The 25,852-nt window shown below is 42.9% G+C and overlaps 1 protein-coding gene across 2 annotated transcripts; it reads left to right on the top strand.

Annotated features, from left to right (window-relative positions):
• Window positions 1–122: 122 nt before the first annotated feature.
• Window positions 123–24,862, top strand: LOC133480012 (tumor necrosis factor receptor superfamily member 11B-like). Of its 2 annotated transcripts, XM_061777634.1 has the most exons (6): window positions 123–277; window positions 14,707–14,934; window positions 16,130–16,274; window positions 19,137–19,352; window positions 21,049–21,273; window positions 22,698–24,862. In XM_061777634.1, the coding sequence occupies exons 1-6, from the start codon at window positions 194–196 to the stop codon at window positions 23,090–23,092; spliced, it is 1,293 nt and encodes a 430-aa protein (XP_061633618.1). In that variant the 5' UTR covers window positions 123–193; the 3' UTR covers window positions 23,093–24,862. The 2 variants fall into 2 exon arrangements, with proteins under 2 accessions (XP_061633618.1, XP_061633619.1); XM_061777635.1 differs by lacking the exon at window positions 14,707–14,934 and having other exon boundaries at window positions 129–277.
• Window positions 24,863–25,852: the final 990 nt, after the last annotated feature.

Below are 25,852 nucleotides of genomic sequence, written 5' to 3'. Positions count from 1 at the left end.
TCTTGCTCTCTCTCTCTTTCTGTCTCTCTCTGACATGGACCACTTTGCTCAGTCTGTGCGGGGGGAGACACTTAGTGGGTGGGCAATGTGCTCTCTCTCTCTCTCTCTCTCTCTCTCTCTCTCTCTCTCTCTCTCACACACACAAACTCTCTCCCACTCTTGCTGGTTCTCTGGGTATAAGAGCACATTTGTGATGGAGTCCCCATTCGTTCACGTTGATGCAGCTGAGATGAGTTCTTGGATTGCAAGCGCCAACCCGGCCATGAAGCTTATTTTGGTAGGTTGTATTTGAGTTAGTTTTATACCTGGAGAGACATGATTTTTATGTTTAAAAATACGCATGCGTGTTGATGAGACTGTTTATTTGTTTGAATGTGTCTGATGTACAAGCTGTTACTATGCTATCAAATTTGAGTCCACATTTTGGCTCATTTCTGTGCCTGCTGTGCACCACTGCACTCTCTCTGTGGCTACAAAAGAGTGTTTGTTTCAAACATGTACAGGGAATTTTCATTCAGTTCTCAATGTTTACTGTACGGGCAATCATCTGCAGTCAAATTAGTCTTGATCGTGACAAAATAACAGAAAGGCAAATAAATCCAATGCAAAAGAAAATTCATTTTAGACCGCTTGGTGGTCTTGTTGCCACAAATATCATATTACTCATAAAATGGATTACCACATAGTATTTCAGTCATAGAATGAGAGGTTAACTGAGGTCATCTATCTAGCTCTCTATCTATTTGTCCTTTCTTGGGCGTCAAGGTCCAGGCTAAGAGTTTTTTAAATCCAGTGTAGTTTGCACGCATTGTAATGTATTTTGGAGATTTTGCATGTATTTTGCACACAAACATTTTTGTAGGCCTCGGCCGTTTGCAAGCACCAAACGGGCTCTTGCATTAGTTTCTAACAAGTTCCTATTCATCAAGTCAATATGCGCAGTTGCACCTAAAGCCAGTGCTTCAATCGAATCATGCAGAGTAGTTCTTCACATACTAGATAGTTTTGCAACGAAAATAGCATTTGAGGCGCTTCTGCATTATTCAGACTGTCATATTTAGCCAACTAATGAGTCAGTCTTTCAACATCCGGCTAATTAGCCAATCGCTTCCTTTGGGACTCCCTCAACTCCGTGCGCCTGCTTCCAAGCGAGTTACGCAGCCAAGCAGCCGCTCCGTGCGTCATTGAGCAACTCGTGTCCGAGTCTAACAAACGCTCTGCGGCCTCTGCATGCGGTGAATGTACCACGCGCACCTGTGTGCACTTCCTTTCCCCGGCGTGTCCCCGACACATGTGGCTGCGATATGTCTGGTGTCTTCAAACGCGTTCTCCTTTCGGACGATATCAGTGGAACATAAAATCACGTCAAATCCTTTTGAGGCTTGTGAGGGCACGTGCAGGTCAACAGGCGAACTATCGTGTGACCGAAACACAATATGTTTTTTGTTTTTGTGTTCATCAGCAGGGAAACGTGTCTTTTCAATGTACGTATATATTCCTTCATCGGTCTGTTCATCTCTTTTTGTGTACCCATCCGTCCATCTGGTCGCCCACTTTATTTGTCTGGCCGTCCTTTTATCTATTTCTCGCTCAATATATTTCTCCACTTGTCGGTTATCGATAGGTCTGTCACCCGCCCATCTGTCCAACAAGCCATATCTTCAGCCTAATAGCATAATTGCCCAAATCATCAATCTCGCTGTTACGATGTCAACAAAATAAAAATACCCACGTGCTCATAATAGTTTGTTCTTAATGTCAGCGAGCTTCTCAGTCATCCAGTCATCCCTGTCCATTGCTTCATTCATCCATCCATCCATCCGTCCGTCCGTTCATCCATTAACCTGCCCTCTAGCCCTCAATCTGTCTGCCCACCCTTCTGTCCATCCATTCCCGAATCAATCCATCAGCTCACCATCTGCCAGTGCACCCTTCATTCTCGTTGTAAAAGGTTCATCAACCCATCTTTCATCAATCGCTCATCCACCTTTCTCTGTCTGTCCATCTCAACAGCATCCATCCATTCTTTTCTCCCCCCATCTGTCTACCACCGTAGTCATCCCTCCGGTCAGTCCACCAGTCTGCCCTTCGTAGTCTGTCACTTACCCATCCTTACATTCATTCATTATTCTATCCATCCATAAATCCACCCATCTACCATCTTGCCCTCTCTATTGTCCATCCATTTGTTTAATTGATTATCGCTATTGATGAATATTTCATTGTATTTTAGTACCTGATTTGACACCGAAGTCTACAATCGGCCATTTAGGCGTCCATGCCATTGTAGTACCGTACAATATCTGCATGTGGCATTATCTGTTGTTATCTCTTCCCTCTTTATCTTAACGCCCTCTCCCCACTTTCCTCCGGGCACTGGCCGTTGGTGTGAGCCGCAGCAACTTCCCCAAACGTGCGAGTACTGTATTCCATTGTAGAACGTTCACATGCAAAGGGCGTGCGGAGGGCAGATTGCTACGAAGAGCAAACCCAGTCAAAGAGCTTTCATTCTTTCGGAAACTGCGTGAGAGGTGACAGCGGGCTCCTGCTCAAGGTATGCGGAGGAGCGAGATGTTTTTAGACAAATAAACGCTTACATTTGGAAGTTGCCTCTGCGCACCTAACTTCCTCTTTTGCATCAACAGTAGAGCAGAAAGCAGAGGTTTCCGTGCATGGAGGGCAACTGGTGGGGGCGGGGTCTTTATTTGAGGAGTTTGTGGAGTGAGTGGCCAAGTGACAAAGAGAAGTGGGCGAGTATGCAAATGACGTGAAGCTATTTGAATCAAGGTCACACTCTCTGGCCTTCATTTTTGTTTCAGCTTACTTCCGTATGCGCTGTGTTCAAAACAGTTTGACCGATGCAAATCTGCCGAACAATTATAGCACAGTGCACACATTGTTGAATACGTACGGGGAGTAGTGGCATAAGTACAACATGCATAAATGTTTGCATGTGTTAGGCAAATAGTTCTGTTTTCTGTGGTTTTGAACATGCAAATGTATGTCATTTTAAAAGGACAACTAACACTTAAAAGTTGATAAATGGTCTGATTTTCTTTACCGGAAATAGATTTTTCCAAATGTTATTGATTCTCAGCTGGAGGGAGTGCTTGTAAGTTTAATTGTCCTTTTATACTTTGTTTTATACTAATAGATAATAATTAAGATAACGACACAAACATTTACAGTTGATTTTTTTTTTTTTTTACATCATCAACAAAATCCAGATTAAAAGCCTGATATGAGATGTTTTGTTGCGCAATGATTGATGCATTACGGCGAGAAAAGCTGTTAAATTGGACCGATCGAGCAATGAGTCAGTGTGTCATCTTGTAAAGCATACCCCATCTCCCCCTCCCCCTTGATCTCTCTTTATGACCTTAAAAAAAAAAAAAAAAAAGAAGAAGAAGAGAGATTCCATATTCACGGGAAAACACTCACACATAAACGTACAGTCGGGGAGCTGGAATCCCCCTCAGACCGCCTGCGTTCTTCAGTTAACTGAAGCCGAGCTGCCGCCGGTGCGGCCGATTGGAGGGTGACCTTCGGGAAATTTCAATTTCCTGCGTAACTATAGAAATGTAAATATGTTGAGTTACGTTAAATATGCGGAGCAGCTAATTGATTACGGATGTGCTTTTGAAATGAACTCCATATCTACAGTGGAAGCGCTGAGGTTCGAACACGCTCCCCTTCAGGTGACCGAAGGTAACATTCTTAACCATCATACAAATGTGCGATGGAGTTGACCGCTCGTAATTGCAGTGATGAGTGACTTTTGCGGTGACGAATGTGCGCACAGACAAAACGCAGCTCACTTTCCATGAGCATTTTCTTGTTCTTTTTGTTTTTACTTTTGTCATTTTGTACTCATATATTGTGTATTGCTCTCCTTTGTCCTATAGTATTTCCTGTCCGATGGTCATGGTCACATTTGTATCATCTTGTGCTCTTATAAGATGGAGGAGTTAAACAGAATTCGCTTTGGCGTTTGGTTTTGTCGACATCATTTCTCAGCATTCAGACAATTTCTAGTAAATCAACTGGCCCCCGACACTAAGAGTTATGAGCTCTTTGTGAGCTGGCTTGCATAAATTGAACTAGTCAGTGAGCAACCACGCACGCTGCGGCAAGCGTGCTGTGTCACGAACCGCCACGTTTTCACTGCTTTTTAACGATCCAATTTAGTGTAATGCTGTTGGTTGCAGTCGGCGCCAAATAAACTTGTTAAATAACACATGTTCTGTATTGAGGGGGGAAAAAAGGGAGCACATGAGTTGAACCCAATGTGATTTTCAAGTGAGGTTACATCGCAAGCAGAATCAAATGAACCATTTGTTACCAGTAAGATTTTGTTTATTCTTCAAAATTCTTCTTCTTTTGTTTTTGTTTTTCCTGAGAAAAAAGCTTTCGAGGGAGATGGAGATTGTTCATTAAGTGAAGTGCCCTGTCAGGATACTCACAGTAAAACTAACAATCTGGAGCATTTGTCCTTTTGCAGTTTATAATACTGTCTCAACATAATTACATTTTAGTCAAATGACCTCCCATTTTGATCCGTTGACTTCCCTCTCCACTTCAATACCTTCATCCATCCTTTCCTCCCATCTGGCAGCGCTCCATTTAGTACATTTATTTCACCGACAGTGTAATTATGGATGTCAGTGGGCCCCGAGTTGCCGTGTAATTTGTTCTTTTCCAGGGATGGCGCATGATGTCATCAAACGGTGTCTTCAAACAAAACCAGGTTGAAAAGTTCAAGATGTCTTTTAGTTGTTGATAAACACACACATACACACGCGTTCACACGCACACACGCATACGGCACTGGACATCTTCCAGTTCACCCATTCTTAAAAAGCTGAGCAATTTTGGTGGGTTTGGGAAAGAGTGATGAAACACTCTTGATGAAACAAATCTCAGCAAGATGTTATTTTCTATTCGTCGTTGCGGTCAACTGAAAGTAACACGAAGCTATATGTTGCACTACGTCGGCACGACTTTTGAGCTACTTTCAGGAATCAGTTCTGTTTGGCTTTTAACTTCAAAGGATATTGGCATTTTTTGCACACACATTATATTGTTTGTATAAAACTAGTAGCATATCTGCAGTGCTTGTCTAGCAAATCAAGGTTGAAATGAAACAATGAAATCAATCTTTAGTTACGTGCCAAGGTCTGAAAATGTGGCTGCACGTCCGCCTCACTGTGATGTAACAACGGGGCTACTTAACATAACCACGCCCACACGGTTTTTCAATGACTTGGCAGCTTGGCGTTTAATACTTCGGCGGCATGCCTGTGAATATTTTCATTCATCCAGGTCATTGCATGCTCAGGGCATTGAATCAATCCAAGCTGGACTGTTCGGGTTGTCTTAGAAGACATTTCTCCTCTCATCCGAGCAGGCTTCGCCTTTTAACAAGACAGCAACTGAGATCGAAAAAAAACACCAAATATACATCTATTTTTCTAATTGATTTTCATTTTTGTCAGTGTCGTTGTTCAAAATGTCACTGGCCTATTTCCAGAATATACTCTATCATAACCTTAATAGGCAGGACGGCGCCCTCATGGTTCACACTTCTGGCTCGCAGTTTTAAGGTGCACAGTTCGAATGGCTTCCTCCCATTTTGCCATTTTCCCCAAAATGTTCAAGAATAACAATTTTCTTCGGGTGTGAATGTAAGTGTGAATGATTGTTTTTCCTTGCGTGCGCTGCGATTGGCCAGTGACCGGTGCAGGCTGTCCTCCCCTCATGAGCACAAGTGCCATAGAAAACGGCTTGATGACGACCTGAATTAGGCCGTTTCCTAAATAGATAAATAACAATTCTAAATTGTTAATAAAATAACATGGCAGTTGTTCCATGTGTCAAATTGTACTTTCATTCAATCAGTGGTGCTGCCGTAATGAATGACATATATTTCATTTCAATTTGCACAAATAACAGATGCACGTGGGAACTGACCAATAGTGTCCATTTGTGAAAAAATCTAAATTTGGACACAGGCTGTTTCTGCCTAACACTGACAATAGAGAGGAGTAATAGACTGAGTCAATGCAATCTCTGTTCATTTTGTCAAAAAGTAAACAGTGTATGACATTATTGAGATTGTCCTTTTTCTATGGCGCCTGAGTACACTGGTCAGCAGAAACCCCCAGGTCACATATATTCATATATTCCACTCACACTTCATCTTCACGGGGAGAACATGAAAACTTCCCACCCGGATTTCAATCCCAAACCTCAGAAATGTGAGCCAGACGCCACAATTCCACCGCCCTGCATAATGAGATTGTATGAGATGTAATATTATCAAACTTTGATCTGGAAATGCCTTTCATTACGGCGTCAGTCTTTACAGAAGTGGAGAAGCTGTCATGTCCTCGTGCAAAACTGCAAATGTCGGGAGGAGTAATGACCAGGTGTCCCAATATTTCTGTTCACACGATGTGCCTTCTCTGCTGCCCCCAAGTGGCCGTATGCAGTTCTTTCGTTTGCTTTCAGCTCCCACTCCACATGGCTCTCATCATATCCCGATAATTGAAAGAGTGAACCATGACATTTTCTTTAATTTGTCCCAAAATGGATGACTCAGAAAGCATCATTTCTTTCCCAGAATGCATGTGCTGTCTTCCGTCCGTCTCTGTGGCGTGCATTGCGTCGAGCTGTGTTCTGTCACTGGACTCGGTCCACGGAGCACTGTGTGAAAGTTGACAAAATCAATGCGACCGTGACCATTTCCACATGCGCTCGTGAGCACACGCCAGTGAACTCAGTGTGACTTATTGAAGTGACAGCTGTAACTGTAACCAGATTAGCTCAACCGGGGGACACACTTTGTCAGGCTTCGCTATACTCTTTAAATTGACTGCCGTCTCACGGCTTAACAGTCTTCTTAATTTATGGCTGCGATTGCTATGAATGTGACTTCTGGCGGGGGCCACCCAGGCTACAAACAAAGCATGCAGTTTGTAGTCATAGTATGGCTCGCAAAGTCACTCTGGGGCAAAATCCTTCCATCGAGTGTCCTCGGAGGTTCATGGCCTTTTGTCAGGGGGAACCGCTGAGCTCACCGGGTTTGTGCAGCTTCGGTTTCCAAAATGCAGCCTTTAATCTGTTTTTATTCTCTTTTTCACTGAAAGAAAACAGAGGCAACGAGGGTTTCTGAGCCCTTTACGACGAAGTGTTGAAAACATTTAATTAAGAACATATACAGCTCATTGAGTTGAGTTTCTTGCCCACGAAGAGCAGTAGCATCATTTCTTTTTTCTTATTTAATAAATCTGCAGGCGGCACGGTGGACCCGTTCTGAGGACCCGGGTTCATTCCCCGGCCCCGCCTGCGTGGGTTTTCTCCGGGCACTCCGGTTTCCTCCCACATCCCAAAAACATGCATTCATTGGAGACTCTAAATTGCCCGTAGGCATGACTGTGAGTGCGAATGGTTGTTTGTTTCGATGTGCCCTGCGATTGGCTGGCAACCAGTTCAGGGTGTACCCCCCCTCCTGCCCAATGACAGCTGGGATAGGCTCCAGCACGCCCGCGACCCTAGTGAGGAGAAGCGGCTCAGAAAATGGATGGCCCCCCCCCGTCAATATGGGGTGCTATGTGTACATTAATGAGGGAAACAATTTACTTAAATGATTTTCAGCAAATGGCTGCAAAATAACAAAGAGTGAAAAATTTAAGGGGGTCTGAATACTTTCCGTACCCACTGCAGGTCAAATCCTTTTTTTTTTTTTTTTGCTGTGACGTGTCTGATTTTTCCATCCATCCATCCATTTTCTGAGCCGCTTGTCCTCACTAGGCTCGCGGGCATGCTGGAGCCCATCCCAGCTATCATCGGGCAGGAGGCGGGGTACACCCGAACTGGTCGCCAGCCAATCACAGGGCACATACAAACAAACAACCATTCGCACTCACATTCACACCTACGGGCAATTTAGAGTCTCCAATGAATGCATGTTTTTGGGATGTGGGAGGAAACCGGAGAAAACCCACGCAGGCACGGGGAGAACATGCAAACTCCACACAGGCGGGGCCGGGGATTGAACCCGGGTCCTCAGAACTGTGAGGCAGACACTCTAACCACCGTACCACCAATATAAAAAGAGTATAATTAATTTTTTTTTCATATCCAACCCAGGCCACTCGTATGTGGATATAAATGGGGTATGTATCCGATGCGAGTGCAATCTGGACGCTCACGTCGCACTCATCTGACCGACACGTCATCAAAAGGTGACAAAGGTCACAATTCTTTGAAAAAACACGCGCGACAAACGCAACGGCGGATGAAGGAGCAGAAAACAGTCAGTGGCGAAAAGAAGATTCTCGAGAAGTGACATAAGAAAATGTTGACTAAAGTCAGACAAATGTATGTATGTATAAATGTGTGATAATATACAATCCCAATTCCAATGAAGTTGGGACGTTGTGTTAAACAAATAAATACAGAATACGATGATTTGCAAATTATGTTCAACCTATATTTAATTGAATACACTACAAAGACAAGATATTTAATGTTCAAACTGATAAACTTGATTGTTTTTAGCAAATAATCATTAACTTTGAATTTTATGGCTGCAACACGTTCCAAAAAAGCTGGGACAGGTGGCGAAAAAGACGGAGAAAGTTGAGGAATGCTCATCAAACATCCCACAGGTGAACAGGCTAATTGGGAACAGGTGGGTGCCATGATTGGGTATAAAAGGAGCTTCCCTGAATTGCTCAGTTATTCACAAGCAAAGATGGGGCGAGGTTCACATCTTTGTGAACAAGTGCGTGAGAAAAATAGTCCAACAGTTTAAGGACAATGTTCTTCAACATACAATTGCAAGGAATTTAGGGATTTCGTCATCTACGGTCCATAATATCATCAACAGGTTCAGAGAATCTGGAGAAATCACTGCATGTAAGCGGAAAGGCCGAAAACCAACATTGAATGCCCGTGACCTTCGATCCCTCAGGCGGCACTGGATCAAAAACCGACATCAATGTGTAAAGGATATCGCCACATGGGCTCAGAACATGGACTGATGCCAAGTGAAAAAGTGTTCTGTGGTCCGACGAGTCCACATTTCAAATTGTTTTTGGAAATTGTGGACGTCGTCTCCTCCGGGCCAAAGAGGAAAAGAACCATCCGGACTGTTATGGACGCAAAGTTCAAAAGCCAGCATCTGTGATGGTATGGGGCTGTGTTAGTGCCAGTGGCATGGTTAACTTACACATCTGTGAATGCACCTTTAATGCTGAAAGGTACATACAGGTGTTTGAGAAACATATGCTGCCATCCAAGCAACGTCTTTTTCATGGACGCCCCTGCTTATTTCAGCAAGACAATGCCAAACCACATTCTGCACGTGTTACAACAGCGTGGCTTCGTAGTAAAAGAGTGCAGGTACTGTCTCCCATTGAAAATGTGTGGCGCATTATGAAGGGTAAAATACGACAACGGAGACCACGGACTGTTGAACAGCTGAAGCTGTACATCAAGCAAGAATGGGAAAGAATTCCACCTACAAAGCTTCAACAATTAGTGTCCTCAGTTCCCAAACGTTTATTGAATGTTGTTAAAAGAAAAGATGATGTAGCACAGTAGTAAACATGACCCCATCCCAGCTTTTTTAGAATGTGTTGCAGCCATAAAATTCAAAGTTAATGATTATTTGCTAAAAACAATAAAGTTCATCAGTTTGAACATTAAATATCTTGTCTTTGCAGTGTATTCAACTAAATATTGGTTGAACTTGATTTTCAAATTATTGTGTTCATTTTCTATTTATGTTTAACACAACGTCCCAACTTCATTGGAATTGGGGTTGTACATTGTTCTTTCTTTCTTCATATTCAATTGTTTAAATGGAACACACACACAGGCGGCACGGTGGACGACTGGTTAGAGCGTCAGCCTCACAGTTCTGAGGACCCGGGTTCAATCCCGGCCCCACCTGTGTGGAGTTTGCATGTTCTGCCCGTGCCTGCGTGGGTTTTCTCCGGGCACTCATGTTTCCTCCCACATCCCAAAAACATGCATTCATTGGAGACTCTAAATTGCCCGTAGGCGTGACTGTGAGTGTGAATGGTTGTTTGTGCCCTGCGATTGGCTGGCAACCAGTTCAGGGTGTACCCCGCCTCCTGCCCGATGACAGCTGGGATAGGCTCCAGCACGCCCGCGACCCTAGTGAGGAGAAGCGGCTCAGAAAATGGATGGATGGATGGAACACACACAAACATGAATTGATGCTCAGCGTCTAGTTGAGCGGAGGCCACTATATGAAGAGATATCCATCCATCCATCCATTTTCAACACCGCTTATCCTGGTTAGGGTCACGGAGCGCTGGAGCCTATCCCAGCTGACTTCGGGCGAAAGGCGGACTACACCCTGAACTGGTCGCCAGTCAGTCGCAGGGCACATACAGACACGGACAACCATTCGCACCGTGACTGAGTGGGAACTGAACCCATGCTGCCCTCACCAAAGTCAGGCGAGTGTACCAACCCGAAGTGACCCGAAGAGATATCCCATCCATCCATTTTCTGAGCCGCCTATCCTCACAAGGGTCGCGGGAGTGCTGGAGCCGATCCCAGCTATCTTCGGGCAGGAGGCGGGGTACACCCTGAACTGGTTGCCAGTTTGAGGCGCGTTAGTTGTTCGAGCATATGCCATTATTTGAAGAAGTGTGTTATAAAGATATCGTTCGTCATTAAGTTTGATTTATTTGATAATAGAGGCACAATGTGGAGAAATACGGTCTCACATACTTTTTTTTTTTTTTGCTTATTGTGCTTTCTGTACCAAGGTACCACATAACAAACATTTGATCTCAGATATAGAAAGAACACCCCGTCAGGTTTGCCACAGATTTCTTACTGAGGTAGTGTGTTCTTTAAGGCAAGCGGCCTGAGAACAAATAAAAACACGCAGGAGAGACGCAGGTCAGTGGTGCATTGTGATAAAATAGTAGGACAGTGTTTTGAATTGTGAATGGGGAAAGCCCAGAAGTAACCTCCAACAGTTACTTTAACAAACAGCAGCCAGGAGGCGACCGCAGAAAGGAGCACAGCCATAACATATAAACACACATATGCATTGCACAGTGCACACACATGCAAGACACATGCACATGCACGATATGAGAGGGTATATGCTTGTTGTGTGTCCTTGTAGACAAGGATAAACACATTAAACGTATGCGATCGCACAATGCAATAATGGCCCGTATAACAACGAGGGCACATCTGGGCCAACGGGGAAAATCCGCAGAGCCAACACTGTAGCCGAAAGGAAGCGGGCTGTCGGCTGACATCTGGTCCGCATGTGTCCCTCCGCAGTCTGCGTGGCTGCGTGTCAAACACGCTCACTAACTGACAGCTTCTCTCCCTTGTCGGCAGAGAGCCTGTCGGGAAGGTCCACGGCCATTTAGACAATAAATACATCGGCTCAGCGACGTATGCATGGCAGGGTATTGCTCGGAGTTGTGACAGTGCATCACAGTTGCTGGTTAGTACTGCTGTCTCTCACTGCCAGCCTTCTCAGTTAACATGGATATTTGACTTCTAAAGCCGTCAATGGCAGTGAATGTGTGTTAAGAAGGTTGTGCCGGCCTTTCTGTTGGGAGTTTGTTCTCTCTGTGTTTGTGTGGGTTGTCTTCGGGTACTCCGGTTTCCTCCCACATCCCGAAAAACATGCGTGGTAGGTTAATTGACATCTCTAAATTGCCCATAGGTGTGAATGTGAGTGCGAATGGTTGTTTGTTCAGTTCAGGGTGCCCGATGATAGCTGGGATAGGCTCCAGCACGCCCGCGACCCTAGTGAGGAGAAGCGGCTCTGAAAATGGATGGATGGATGGATAAACAACAAAAAGCATGCAGGGATAAAATATATTTTTTTTTTCCAAGAAAAGATTTATTTTGTACGGAAGCGTATTGCATTCACTTGGATTAAAAAAAAAACTCCTGTTTTTCTGAGTCATTTTTTTGAGGGCTTTGTTTTTTTTGTTTTTCTAAGTAATTATTTTTCTCGGTTTTTCTGTCTATTTTTTCCCCCTGTTTTATGACTATTTTTTCCCCTGTTTTTCTGACTTTTTTTCCCCAATGACTAATAACAATACCATCTATGTGTCTCAAACACAGGAGTATCTCCCAGTGTCTTAAACCCATATCAAAATGAAATTGGATCAAACTAAACAAGCCGGTCATGTTGCTTACTTCGTAGTCTGCAAAGAGTCACTTGCAGTTCGTGGGTTCTCGCATGAGTTTGATGTGTCCCGATAACTCAGAAAAAGATTTGTCAGAAAAACAGGTGGAAAAAAATTACTCAGAAAAACAGGGGGAAAAAATTACTCAGAAACACAGGGGGGGAAAATTAGAGAGAAAAACTGGGAAAATAATTAGTCAGAAAAACAGGAGTTTTATTTTTTTTTATCCAAGTGAATGCAATACGCTTCTGCAAGATTGTCTTTTTTTAAATTGTTTTTTTTTTTATTTAGTGGGCGACTGGTTAGAGCGTCAGCCTCACAGTTCTGAGGACCCGGGTTCAATCCCCGGCCCCGCCTGTGTGGAGTTTGCATGACGACTCTAAATTGCCCGTAGGTATGAATGTGAGTGCGAATGATTGTTTGTTTGTATGTGCCCTGCGATTGGCTGGCAACCAGTTCAGGGTGTACCCCGCCTCCTGCCCGATGATAGCTGGGATGGGCTCCAGCATGCCCGCGAGCCTAGTGAGGACAAGCGGCTCAGAAAATGGATGGATGGATAGTTTACACTTCATTTTGGAACAGTGCTCTTCAATTACTTTGACCACACAGGGGTGCTGACAGTGAGTCTCGGGTGTTAAACCTCACATTCTGGTCCCTGGCAGCCGTCAGCGTCTGTTTCGTCTCTGGTATCATGTGGGAAGCCCCCTTCCCATTCTGCATTTGTCCCCTAAACACAGGACAGTGGTGAAAAAACACGGAAACACAGGACTGTATTCATCATTTCGTCATCATTCATCATAAATGGCCTGGAAAGTCAGTTGATAGAGGCCCCAGCTTCCCCTTTAATTTATGATTTTCTTTTTAATCACCTTCACCAAAGGGGTAATTCAGAACATTTTTCCCTCAGCTGTGCCGCTGAAAAAGTCATTCATTTTATGTGATTTACTGTCATCATTTTAAATGCCGACGGTTGTCTTGCAAAACAAAGTAAAACAAGAAGAATGACAGTGACAGTCTCTCTTTAATGGACAGATGCAGCAGACAACACTTTTTCGTGACAGGGAAGGTCAAACACATGACAATTCATTTTTAAAAGAGACAATTCAGTATTGTGATTTTTTTCCCATGGCGGCCATGGAGAAAGACTTCCGGACGGCCTCGGGATCCCCCCGGAAGAGCTGGATGAAGTGGCTGGGGAGAGGGTAGTCTGGGCGTCCCTGCTGAAGCTACTGCCCCCGCGACCCGACCCGGATAAGCGGTAGAGAATGGATGGATGGATGGATTTTTTTCCCCCACACCTGCGACATGCTTCCATTCAAATAGTCAAAGGAAGAAAGTATACTTTAAACACGTTATTTTTGTCTTGCTGAAATTAGTCCATATGGGAGGATGACGATCTCATGTAAGTGAGCCTGCGCAAATCCCGCCTGGCATACGGTGGGGCCCAATGCGGGTCCAAATCTCATTACCATGACAACTGGGGGCGTAGCTCGGAAAAAAGCGACTAACTAACTGCGAAGCGCATACACGCCGCAACAAACTGCATGCATTCTATTTTCTCTTGTGGAAGCAGAGTGCAGCCCCTGAACTTGAATGTATGAACTGCTTTCTGGACTGGAGCAGCTTACATCAAATACAGACCTAACTGCGTTTGGACAAATTCACTCAGGAATCAGGAATGTGCCGAATCTAACACTGTAATCAGTGCATCCCCAAAAATACTCGGTGCCGCTTTGCTTATCTTTTGGCTCTGGTGTAGTGTCGGGAATGTAATGCAATAAATGCCCGTTACACGAAAGGTTTACTGTCGAATTGACCTGGACTGTTGCTCGACTTGTCAGTTATGTAAGAGAGAGGCAGCAGAAGTGCAGAACGGCTCGCTGACAGACACAATTTTCAGAAAAAGAAAAGATTTACTAAGTTGTTTGATTTCACGTTTAATGAGTGGCCGGCACTCTAGAGACCCAACTATTTGTAAACAAGCTAATTAATAAGTGTGCTCCCTTATAAGCTCCTAGCTGAACTGAAACATCTGCCTCCACTTATTTTATTGTCCAGAAATCGTTTAGCGTATGACAAAAATATGCCAAAGAGCATTGAGACTAATAATGACGACTAACAGGCATGATGGAATCATACAACAACAATTACAGCTTGTTTGGCGTCATTAGGCTGTGAAGAATTGTTGCTTGAGAAGCGCCAGTAAATGAAGTAGTTCGAACGCAGGTATTCATCTCAACGGAGGATTTTCTTCTCAGACGCTGTAGAGCACAGCAATTGGCTGGAGGCCAGCGAGTCCACCAGGAGCTACAATTTTACAGCTCTGACCTTTCCTTCAACTCGCTCTTACTGGAAGCTTTTGGGCACGCCAGCGAGTCCAGCATTCAGAAATATTTCATGCTCAAGCAAATAGAAGGACGAGATGTGCTCGAGATGGCTTTCACCATCACACGTGTTGATCTATTTTTTTTTTTTTTTTTTTTAACCCTTGGTGCAGCTCTTCACAGCCTCCCTCACCTGGGCCTTCCAGCAGCAGGCTGAGCTGTCCAAGTACCAGTACCGCGACCCCGTGACCTCCGACCTCCTCCTTTGCGACCAGTGTCCCCCCGGCACGGCCGTGAAGAAACACTGCACTGCTGACAGGGCCACAGAGTGCCAAGCCTGCCCCGAGAGGCATTTTGCCGACAGCTGGCACTGGGGGGACTCGTGCCAATATTGCACCTCGGTAGGTACAGTAACCAATTAACCAAATACAAGTACTTTTTTTGTCAAGTAGCTGTACTTTAGTGTACTTTCTATTTCTACTCTTTAGTTTTTCAAAATTCTTTTGGGGGATTATGATAAAAAAAAAAAAAAAAAAGATCTAAATAGGGAGTGGTAAGGTTGATTGATTGAGATCTTGGGGTTTTATAATCCGAAAGAAGAAAAAAACAATAACAAGGAGCATTGTGAACAGGTAGCATTACCGACGATTGGAACAGATTCAGAGAAGCGAGATATTCCCCATCCATGGCCTGATTAAAGAGAACGAATGATTCGTGCCAGTCTAAAAAGCAACAGCTTCTGGTGTTCAAAAGTTCTCTTGTGTGAAAAAATCTAATCAAATAAAAACACACACAAATAGCTAAGGTGTATTTTTATCTGTTGTGATCAAATTTTGCCTTTTTCTCATTCAGTTTAGATTGTTAGCAGAACTATTATTACTTGATTTTGATAGCTTCAAAGTCGAGCCAATGCAACCTTTTGGTTTGATGAGATATTTTTTCCCCTCTTCTCAGTACATAACTATTTATGTTAATAAAAGGAAAACTATTTTGTGTGTTTTTTGTGTCTCTCCTCCCCCCACCCACCCATTGTGCCAAGTTATCAAAACATGTATGGCTTATAATTGACTTTACTTCTTATTCTTGTACTTAAGTAAATTTCAGTCTGAACTTTTTAAAAAAACTTCTTCTGAAATACTTTTACTTCATCCTAAGTACAGAGTGTGAATACATTTTTTCACCTCTGGGTCGGTTGGAGGTTCAAAGTCTTAATATAATATATACTATACTGGACCGGACGTTGTAGTTTTCAGAAAGACACCTGTTTTTCTCTTTAAGATTCCTGTATAGAGACGGACACAAACACGGACTGGACTCAAGTCTGTTAGTTCACTTATGTGAAGTGGTCACAAATTCCTCTGACGTTTCCTTCATATTTTTATTCAGCTTCCCTTCATGTTAGACTCTTGTGGTTTCTCTCAGATCTTTTCTTTATGTGCGTGACTATGTTGTATGATGTTATTTTTTTCCCCCCCAGAAGCATGTCTTTGCATGTCATGGAAATGTAGCTTTCAAGGCTGCGGTTTGTCATGCAGCACCTTGGTGACCTGCACTGTGTCTCCCACTTCAGCGCTCCTCTGTGTGCTTTGCGCTTAGGTGTGCAAAGAGAGACAGCTGGTGAAACACGAGTGCAACAGCACCCACGACCGAGTGTGCGAGTGTACTGAAGGTTTCCACCTGGTGGTCGAGTTCTGCATCACGCACAGCTCCTGTCCACCCAGCTATGGAGTGGCAGCTTTAGGTAAGCATTCTAATTCACTTGCCAGCCTTCCTAGTTTACATGGATATTTGACTTCTAAAGCCGTCAATGGCAGTGAATGTGTTAAGCAAAACAGAAAACACTAAGTTGTGTTGACTGCTTATGTCAGCAAATTAGTGTGAGGTGTCAATCACACCATACTTTATAAAAAAAGGTTTTTACAGTTAGTATTTTTTTTTTAGCAGCACGGTGGACTATGTGTGCCTCACAGTCCGGAGGTTCCGGGTTCAAATCTCTGTTCTCCGGGTATTTCAGCTCTCTCTCACATTCCAGAACCAGCATGTCGGGTTAATTGAAGTCTCTAACTTGCTGTTTGTCCATATGTGCCCTGTGATTGGCTGGCAACCAGTCCAGCAAACACTCCAGCAGCACTCATTCACGACTCTCAAGGCGCGATACAAAAATGGAGGGATGGTCAGACTGAGCCAATAAATAGGAGTAATAGGATAAAATGTTTGTATCATTTGCAAGTTAGAGTAAATAAATGTCATTTCTCTCAGGATAAGCAAACTGGATTGCTGTTTTGGAAGAAGAAAAAAAAGTTCTTTATTACTTTTACTAAACTTGTCAAATCTTCTTTTATATAAAAAAAAATTGTTTTCTTTTAAATCAGATTCTCAAATGTCAAAAGCAAGATTTGTCAAGTCATGCGTTTCAAGTTAAAGTCAAGTGGAGTCTTTCATGATTTTTAGTAGAGCGAGTCCCAAGTCTTGAAGATCGGCAGGAGTTGAGTCAATGTGACTCCTGTCCCCCACCTCTGGTATTTAGATTAAAAAGGCCACAAAGCACGTCAAACGGTCCAACTTCCTCACAGCAGTCTGATAACTTCCTCAAAATATTCATGTTTGATTAACAGACACGCTCAGAATTCAGCATCCTCCGTAACCTTTACTTTCAGTGCGTGCATTTCATGTTCCTTGCTATTAGAATATCTGATTATTATTACTCCTCCCTGAGCTGTGTCCTTACCGTGGTGGAAGGTTTTGTTTGTCCCAGGTATCTAAGGAGCTAAGTTGTCTTGGGTTGTGTTCACGCCCCTCGTAGAGTCACCTATGGCCAGCAGGTCCGAGGTGCGGGACCAGACAAAGCACGGCTCTAAAAATCCCAAAGATGTTCAATAAGTAGTGAGGAGGCTCCGTGGACGACCCGGGATGTCTCCCGGATGAGCTGGACCAAGTGGCTGGGGAGAGGGAAGTCTGGTCTTACCAGGTGAAGCTTCTGCCCCGCGATCCAACTGCGTACAAACAGAAGATGATGGATGGATGGATGGATGGATGGATGATTCTTATTACTGATTTGAAACAATAATGTGGAGTGTGCTGACCTTATTGCTCATATTTCCTTTTCCTGGCTTTCTGAATGAGTTCTTCCTTTCAAACTACACAGAAACTCTTGCACACTGCAGTCCTTTATTGATAAATCACGGCTTGCGTCAACTGTTATTTCTATGACAATAAGTCCCTCTCATCTTTCTTCTCTGGAGCACATTTTGCAGGAAACACACAGGATGCCTCACCTCAAGCACCTATGACATTTACCCTCCACCCTGTAATTGACACACCGCTATAGTAAAATAGGAGACAACTTTCCTCGACATGGGACGGCGTTACTGGGGTTTCCCCTTCCTTAAGCTGCTTGGCTCCTTATGTAATGGGCAGAAATGTGGTTGAAGCCTTCAGCCCGCAAGATGAGCAAAAGCCATCGGTGTGCCGCCTCGACGTGACTCAGCTTCTTCCTACTTGGCCACCTAAGGTGCCCTCTCGCTCGAGACTCTCTTAATGGAAGATTGCAAGTTACTCTCAAAAGTGGCAAAAACACATTGTGCCATGACTGCAAAACAAAGTGAAACAAAGTGTTTGAACTGATTAATGGTGATTGATGTTTGTTGTCCCGCGTGCTTCATTTGAAAAAACAAAATGAGGATGTGATTGTGACTCATGACATGCACAATGTGACTTGTGTGCTGAGCAAAGAATTCCACAACTTGGCCCCAATTGCTACAAAGTGCCTGTGTTTGTCCTTAAAAAAAAATAAAAATAATAGAATGTACAGTTATATGCATTTTAACATTTGCACCAGTCAAAGAAAGTGAAAAGGAAAGCAATCGCTTCATAATAGAACTTTAAAACATTATTGTGTTCTCACTCTTGTGCGACGTTCCTAACTTGTGATGGCATTGTAAAAAGTATGTTCGCCGCTTCACCTTAAATCTTAAAAACAATCATTTGTCTAGTAGAATTGTGCTTGTGCTTCAGGTGTGTCAAGTCACATTGAGAATAATTGTACTGAGCAGTCAAGACAGAGATGTGTTTCCCACACAAAGGACCTTTTCCTTCTTCTTTGCCATCACTGGTACCCTCCTTTGAACATTTTGGTCAAATGGTTCAACTTCCGAGGCATTTGACTGAAGAGGTTCCACTGTATTTAGTAAGACATACGGTCATGAAAAAAAAAAGCCAACTAAGTAGCTGCTCCAGTGATGTGAGTCACTCTCAGAATGACGTAGTCACATGTTGTGGTCGACACGCTTGGAATCATATCGCCGCACCTCACCATAAACCGCCAATATGTAGTCATTCGATTTAGAATAACATAATAAATCATTTGCTTTGTAATCAAGAGAATAGTGTGTGACATTTCCAACCCTGGCTCAACTGATTTAGTGCTCTAGAACAGTTACTGTATACACAAGCAGTGTGTCACACATTTTAGTATTCCATGAGAGATCAATTCAATGCAGTCGCTAGACTATGTACGTTTACCTTTCACAGGAGTACAATTGAAAGGTATTAGTAGCATTCCTTATTGTTACTTTTAAAGATGTCTTGGTTTGTTTCCTTCCAGGTACCCCGGGGAGTGACACTGTGTGCAAGCAATGCCCCGCCGGTCATTTCTCCAGCAGCCGGTCCTCCACAGAACCATGTCGACCACACAGAAACTGCACAGACTCGGGCCTGAAGACACTGAGATGGGGAACGTCCACTTCAGACAGCATCTGTGGGAGTCAGGACCAAATCATGGCCATCGATTGCGCTCATCAGCACACTTTGTGTCACACAGGTGAGTCGACGATTATACCGAGCAGTCGATGCCTTACGCACGTCACAGGAGTGCACACGGGTCACAAGTTACCATGAGTCTGGCTAACTTATTTTCAGAATGTGATCATTTCCCTTCCTCAGGACAGGGGATTTTCAGTTTTCCTGTTTCTGATCAGATTTAGATTTGATGACCACAGAGACCAATGAACTGAATAGACTGTTTAAGGTATGACTGGGCGCATTTTAAACTGAGGGTTTATAGTTGCGCCAATCATTGGCCTGTCTTTCAACGAGAACAGCAAGTCTGAAAGAGTAGAGAAATGATCTCATGGCATTGCAGCAAGAAGATAGCACTCAGCAGCCTCTAGGGGACATATTTTCGTGGTACATTATCTGGAGATAGCATTGGCATAATTCCACTGCACAGTACTGCCTCAGCTCTACTCACATCTGAAGTTGTGGATTTTCTTCTTAAAAGAATACTGCAGAGTCGACAAAATTCTTATCGCACTGAATGCATCAATAGGAATGAGACGTGGAGACAAAAAACAATTGGGAAGAGCGATGGTCTCCTGTATTTACATATTTACACACATTAATGGAGACACGTTTTAATCAAGAGGAGAAGGAAGCGAGAAAACGGAACGTGGAGGCTACAGTATAATACTGCAGCGTCCGTAGCTTAGGCACAGCAACAGGTACACCAACGTATCCAACGATTTTTTTCTGAACCCACAGTACTCGTTCGTCTCTGGTGGGAATCTGTAATGCCCTCACACGTGGGAAAGGGGAGCCACAGTCGTCAATCAACCTTTTTTTTTTTTTTAATCATATGGTCGCACTATATTGTGTCTGGAACATACTGTATCCCCCATGATGAAAATTGTTTCAGTGTATCCTCAAGTAATACAACGACAAAATGAAGAATCTGACTGACCAATGAACACACGGTGGTTCAATAATAAAAATGATACATTACACTAATATAGCGCTTTTCTGGGCACTCAAAGAAAAAGCCTTTACAATTTCACACGGTATTTATTCACTCTAGTCACACCTGGTGGTGGTGAGCTACTTGTGTAGCCACAGCTGCCCTGGTGCGGCTGCCATTCTGCGCCTACAGCCCGTCCGACCACCACCAAACATCCAACCGCATTCATTCGTGGGTGAAGTATCTTGCTCAGAGACACAACAACGACATGCGCCCGGGCGGGGGATACGAACCGGCGACCCTCCTGTTGCAGGGCGTACCCTTACATTTTACTCTCTACTAGAAATATTTCCGAGTGATGTACCAGCTCAAATCCTTTCTTTCTGCATTTGTGAGAGAATTGCAATTCTTCTTTAAAACCCATGCAGTCATCCTGAAAGTACACTAAAATCAAAAGCAGAGTCAGGCAAAACTGTCATTGCAAGAAAAATAGTCAGTTGCTCAAAACAAAACTGTGTGACATAATTCCCGGAAACCGAAATGATAGAATGCGTCTTCACACAATTTTGTATCATGCCCCTGTCAAGCATAGTGACGGGCAATACCACAAATGCCCTTATACAATACGATATAAAGCAAGTATATCAATACTTCATTATTGATCTACACAACACTGTGTCACAAAAATCACGATACTGCATGAATTGCACTGTAATGCAATTCCTTTATACACGTTATTAGGCCACAAAGCCGTTGACAAACAGTATTTGCTCTCTTGTTCCAGACGTGCTCTTGTGCGAGGTGGCCGTCTTCCAGTCGCTCGCTTCCCTGCAGCTGACCTCCGTGCCCCTGGAGCGTCTGCTGGAGAGTCTTCCGGGCCGGCGGGTGGACGGCAAGAGCGTGGAGAGGCTGAAGAAGGCCTGTTCTCCGCAACAGCAAGTCCTCCAGCTGCTGCGGCTGTGGAGGCAGCAGAACAAGGACCAGGACAAGCTGTATGGCATCATAAAAGGTATTCTAAGATGACAAAGTTGCGTGTTTTCTTTTTGCAGGCTTTCACGGGCTAATTTTGACAATTATTGCAGACTAAGATAAACTCCACCATGAATTTCAGGAGCTCAGCGGATGATCACTTGATTTTTCGGTACCTACTCTTTGACCTAGACGCAACAGTCTGCGTCACAGATTTGTCTCGTCTTTGACGTCTACATACTTTGCAATCTTTTACCAGTCTGTGACTTCCTTTTGTGTTTGACCACAATACTCCAACAGTACACCGCCGTTGTTGTCCAAATCGTGATCTGAATGCTGTTTTTCACACTCCTTTGATGTTGTTTTTTGTTGTAAGAAGGAAGTGAGTTGTGAACGCTGATCTACAGAGAATTGGCTAAATTGACCAGCTTTGGTTAAAATTGCATGCCGCGCTGAATTGGTTTTGCTTAAATTGTTTTGTTAGTTGCAAATGCTGTTTTGGGGTGACACGGGTTTTAACTGTAAATGGATTCAATTGAAAAACATTGTTTCCTTTAAAACTGTCATTTGTGAAAATGACGCGCAGACGTACAAATTTATAGGTGTTGATTTAAAAAAAATAAAACAATAAAAAAAGGTGAATTGCCTCAAACCATTATTAATACTATTAATCTATCTGTCTATTTCCAACAACCCCTTTAACGTGACACGTATGGCTATGTTTACATTAGCACAGAACGCTTTATACACATTGATGTCGGTTTTTGATGCAGTGCCGCCTGAGGGATCGAAGGTCACGGGCATTCAATGTTGGTTTTTGGCCTTGCCGCTTGCATGCAGTGATTTCTCCAGATTCTCTGAACCTTTTGATGATGTAATGGACCGTAGATGCAGAAATCCCTAAATTCCTTGCAATTGTACGTTGAGGAACATTGTCCTTAAACTGTTGGAATATTTTCTCACACACTTGTTCACAAAGAGGTGAACCTCGCCCCATCTTTGCTTGTGAATGACTGAGCAATTCAGGGAAGCTCCTTTTCTACCCAATCATGGCACCTACCTGTTCCCAATTAGCCTGTTCACCTGTGGGATGTGCCAAACAGGTGTTTGATGAGGATTCTTCAACTTTCACAGTCTTTTTCGCCACCTGTCCCAGCTTTTTTGGAACATGTTGCAGCCATAAAATTCCAAGTTAATGATTATTTGCTAAAAACAATCAAGTTGATCACTTTGAACGTTAAATATCTTGTCTTTGTAGTGTATTCAATTAAATATAGCTTGAACACGATTTGCAAATCATTGCATTCTGTTTTTATTTATGTGTAACACAACGTGCCAACTTCAATGGAATTGGGGTCGTAAAAAAAAACTAAACGTGACGTACCGTTTCTTTGATTTAAACGACAGGGAACCACTGCACGCCTCCATTGGCTGCCACTGGAATTGATATTTGCTTCTTTACAGGTGTGAACCACTGCGAGCGGAAGGTCTCCCGTAGCAACAGCCTGAAAAACGTAACTTTCGCCGACCTCTTGGAAGTCACCAACAGCTTGCCGGGGGTTAAAGTTCACCGGGAGGACGTGTCGGCGCTGGTGGCTACTTGTCTCCCCAAGCAGTACATTCTGCAGCTCCTCCACCTGTGGAAGACGGCCAACTTTGACCTGGATCTGGTCAAAGGTCTTTCTCACAGTCTCAGGGTGCTGCGCAGCAAAGGGGCACCTCGCTACCTTTTAAAGGGCCTGAAGAAGATCAGCCGCATTATTGGCTCCACCTCCACGCGCAAGACGTATGAGAAGATGTTTGTTAGCATGCTGCAGGATGAGCTGTGTTTTAAAACTCTAAAGCCGTTCAACGAATGAAGAAGATTTCTATTAGGGATGGGCATTTGACAACATTTACTTTATTCGACCTTTGGGCAAATGAATGACCAATTAAGTGTTTTCTTTTTTTTAAATAAATTATTCATATTTTTTTAATTGGTTGAGAGAAAAGGCAGCACGTCTGCCTTGCAGTTCTGAGGGTTTTGCGGTTCAAATCCCAAATTCAACCTGTGGAGATTGCATTTTCTCACCATGCTTGTGTTGGTTTTCTCCAGCTGCTCTGGCTTTCGCCCACATTTCAAAAACTTGTATGTTCGGTCCATTGAATTGTCCATAGGTAGGAAAGTAATTGGCGTACCCCTCCTCTTGCTCAAAAGTCAACTGGGATAGGCTCCAGCTCATCCACAACCTTAATGGGGACAAACGCTATAGAAAATACAGTGGACTGGTAACCAGTCCAGGGTGCACACCGCTTCTTCCCCTGCTATTGACTCTAAACTCACCCGCAAACCCAAATGAGGATAAATTTAATGGATGGATGATTGGGAAAATAGCACTCTGTATGTTCTGAACTCCTTTTTTTCAGTGTCTTATTGAGTAGAATAATGCTTCCTAAAGGAGTTTGGCTTCCTTTGGCTTATGACTTGTTCTTCTTCTTCAGACCACAAACGAGTTGGCGGTGACCCAACAGCGCCTCCGCTGGTTGCAGTCAAAAATGTATTTCGTATCGCCTCGACTGCTTCAAGACTCAATAAATCGGCAGCAATTGATTTTCATGCCCATCCCTAGCTTAGATTCACACTTAACTTCAAGGTGGGAACAACACTGATGACATAAGCCGATAGTTCTAGCCAGTCAAATCATTAGGTACACCTAAGCAATGTAATGGATCCAATACAGGAGTTGGATTTGTAAGTTCGCAATGTAACATGAACATTACCTCTGTAATTTTTGTTACAGTTCTTGTGTTATGACGATGATGATTATTTTGATGGTGATGATGATGATGATGATGATGATGATGATGATGATTATTGGACTGTGCTGGTGTACATTCATATATGATAGCATCAAGTCTATGGGATGTTACTTAAGTACATAAAGCTACACACATTGTTATAAAGAGGTGTTTATAGTATTTCTTGTGATAATATAATGATACAATACCCCTTCTAAGGGTGAATAATTAACTACACAAATACTTTTGCCCACTTTCAGTCTTTTGAGGAATTATAATCGTACGATCTTTTCATTTCTAGGCAGAGCATAACGTAAACTTTGGGAAATATTTCATGGAAATCGTTTGAGTCTGTGAAAAGTAATAAAGAAAATATTTAAAATGTAAATAGTACTATTTTATGGAAAGTGGGACGGGAAATTTTGTATGTTCATTTTTTCTTATTGCTTTCTCGTTATTTGAGAGGAAGGATTTGATTTCATAATGAAATCCAGGTATGAGCTATATACTGTATGTCCTTTGTTTGTTGCTTTTGTCTGCGACTGCTGGCAAGTGACACTTATAGGGATTTTATTTTGTAATTTTCAGCTTTATGAATGTAAAATTGTGTTCTATTTAAAAACAAAAGGGAATTTAACTTTCCATTCTTTGTAAAGGCTTGTTTTTTTAAAATTGCTTTATAAAAAAAAAATACTGGATTCTAAATGCTGCAACTTTTTTGAAGGGATAAGTGTTTTATATTTGTTTTTCATTACTTTTAATATGATGAACTTTATTGTATATATGCCTCGTGTAACACTAATGTTAAATAGTTTGTACAAATGCATTGCTTCATAAAAGATGAGACTTTTTCTGCTGTGACTTGAAATTTCTTAAACAGAACACAAGCAAAGCGTAACTTTCCAGTCATGAATGAGCAATTTGACTTAAAGTCAGCGGAAAATTTGACATATATTGTTTCACCAGCACATGGTCACACAACAGATAGATGACATATCATCGTCATAGACGAGGTGACTCATGATTTTGAATTTCCTACAAAACTTGTCGAATTTGTATAATTTGGCAACGTGACGTCCCGCTTGTCATTTGGCTGACTGTGCAAAGCTTCTCTGGAGACCGTGTGCACAAATAAGCATAAGCTCGCAATCGCAGTAGCCAAAAGAAAATAAATCTTATTTAGGTACAGAAAAGTATTGAAAATATTATGGAGCGTGGTTCTACACCACTGCAAACTACAACTACAATCATAATCATATTGGTAGCCCTTAATAGTGCAAGGAAGCTATATTTAGAACTTAAACTATTCCCTCAGAGGCAGAACAAGTACGTTATTTATCCCAGCGAGGCAGCAGAAAAAATATATAACAACAAACAACATCATTACATGATGAAAACAGCATCATATTGTTGTATAATTATCATATAAATTATGATAACTTCTTTGAAATCATTACTAAGTACGTAATACACTGGTGTCTTGAGATATGAATGATCTGACTTACAAGTTGTTGTTTTTTTTAGATACGAGCCATCATTTGGCTTATTCCCCCCCCCCCCCCCCCCACCCTTTGAATTGTGACCAAAACTTTGAGATGCAAGCGCTGTATGGTGGCAGTGAACTCAACACAACTCAGTTCACAACAAGCAACAAAAAAAAAAAAGAAGTGTTGACGTTTACTGCCAAACCAAATGCAAATCTAAGAGAATTTACACGGTGACTATTTAAAACAACTACATAGCTTAAAAAAAAAAAGTCAGCTTAGACATATGGGCTAATGATTATCATCAATGTGGCGGTGTAATAACACGTGAAGCAACAGATACTTGAACACAAACAG

Source organism: Phyllopteryx taeniolatus, chromosome 6 (assembly GCF_024500385.1).
Source record: "Phyllopteryx taeniolatus isolate TA_2022b chromosome 6, UOR_Ptae_1.2, whole genome shotgun sequence".
Taxonomy (NCBI): domain Eukaryota; kingdom Metazoa; phylum Chordata; class Actinopteri; order Syngnathiformes; family Syngnathidae; genus Phyllopteryx; species Phyllopteryx taeniolatus.
Note: the sequence above shows the minus strand (reverse complement) of the source record. Positions and strands in the feature narration are given on the sequence as shown.

Excerpts from the sequence above, each read along its gene's own strand:
- LOC133480012 (XM_061777634.1), top strand. The coding sequence starts at position 194 with ATGGAGTCCCCATTCGTTCACGTTGATGCAGCTGAGATGAGTTCTTGG. Across the intron at positions 278-14,706 it reads CGGCCATGAAGCTTATTTTG|CTCTTCACAGCCTCCCTCAC; the intron begins GTAGGTTGTATT and ends CCCTTGGTGCAG. Across the intron at positions 16,275-19,136 it reads CTATGGAGTGGCAGCTTTAG|GTACCCCGGGGAGTGACACT; the intron begins GTAAGCATTCTA and ends GTTTCCTTCCAG.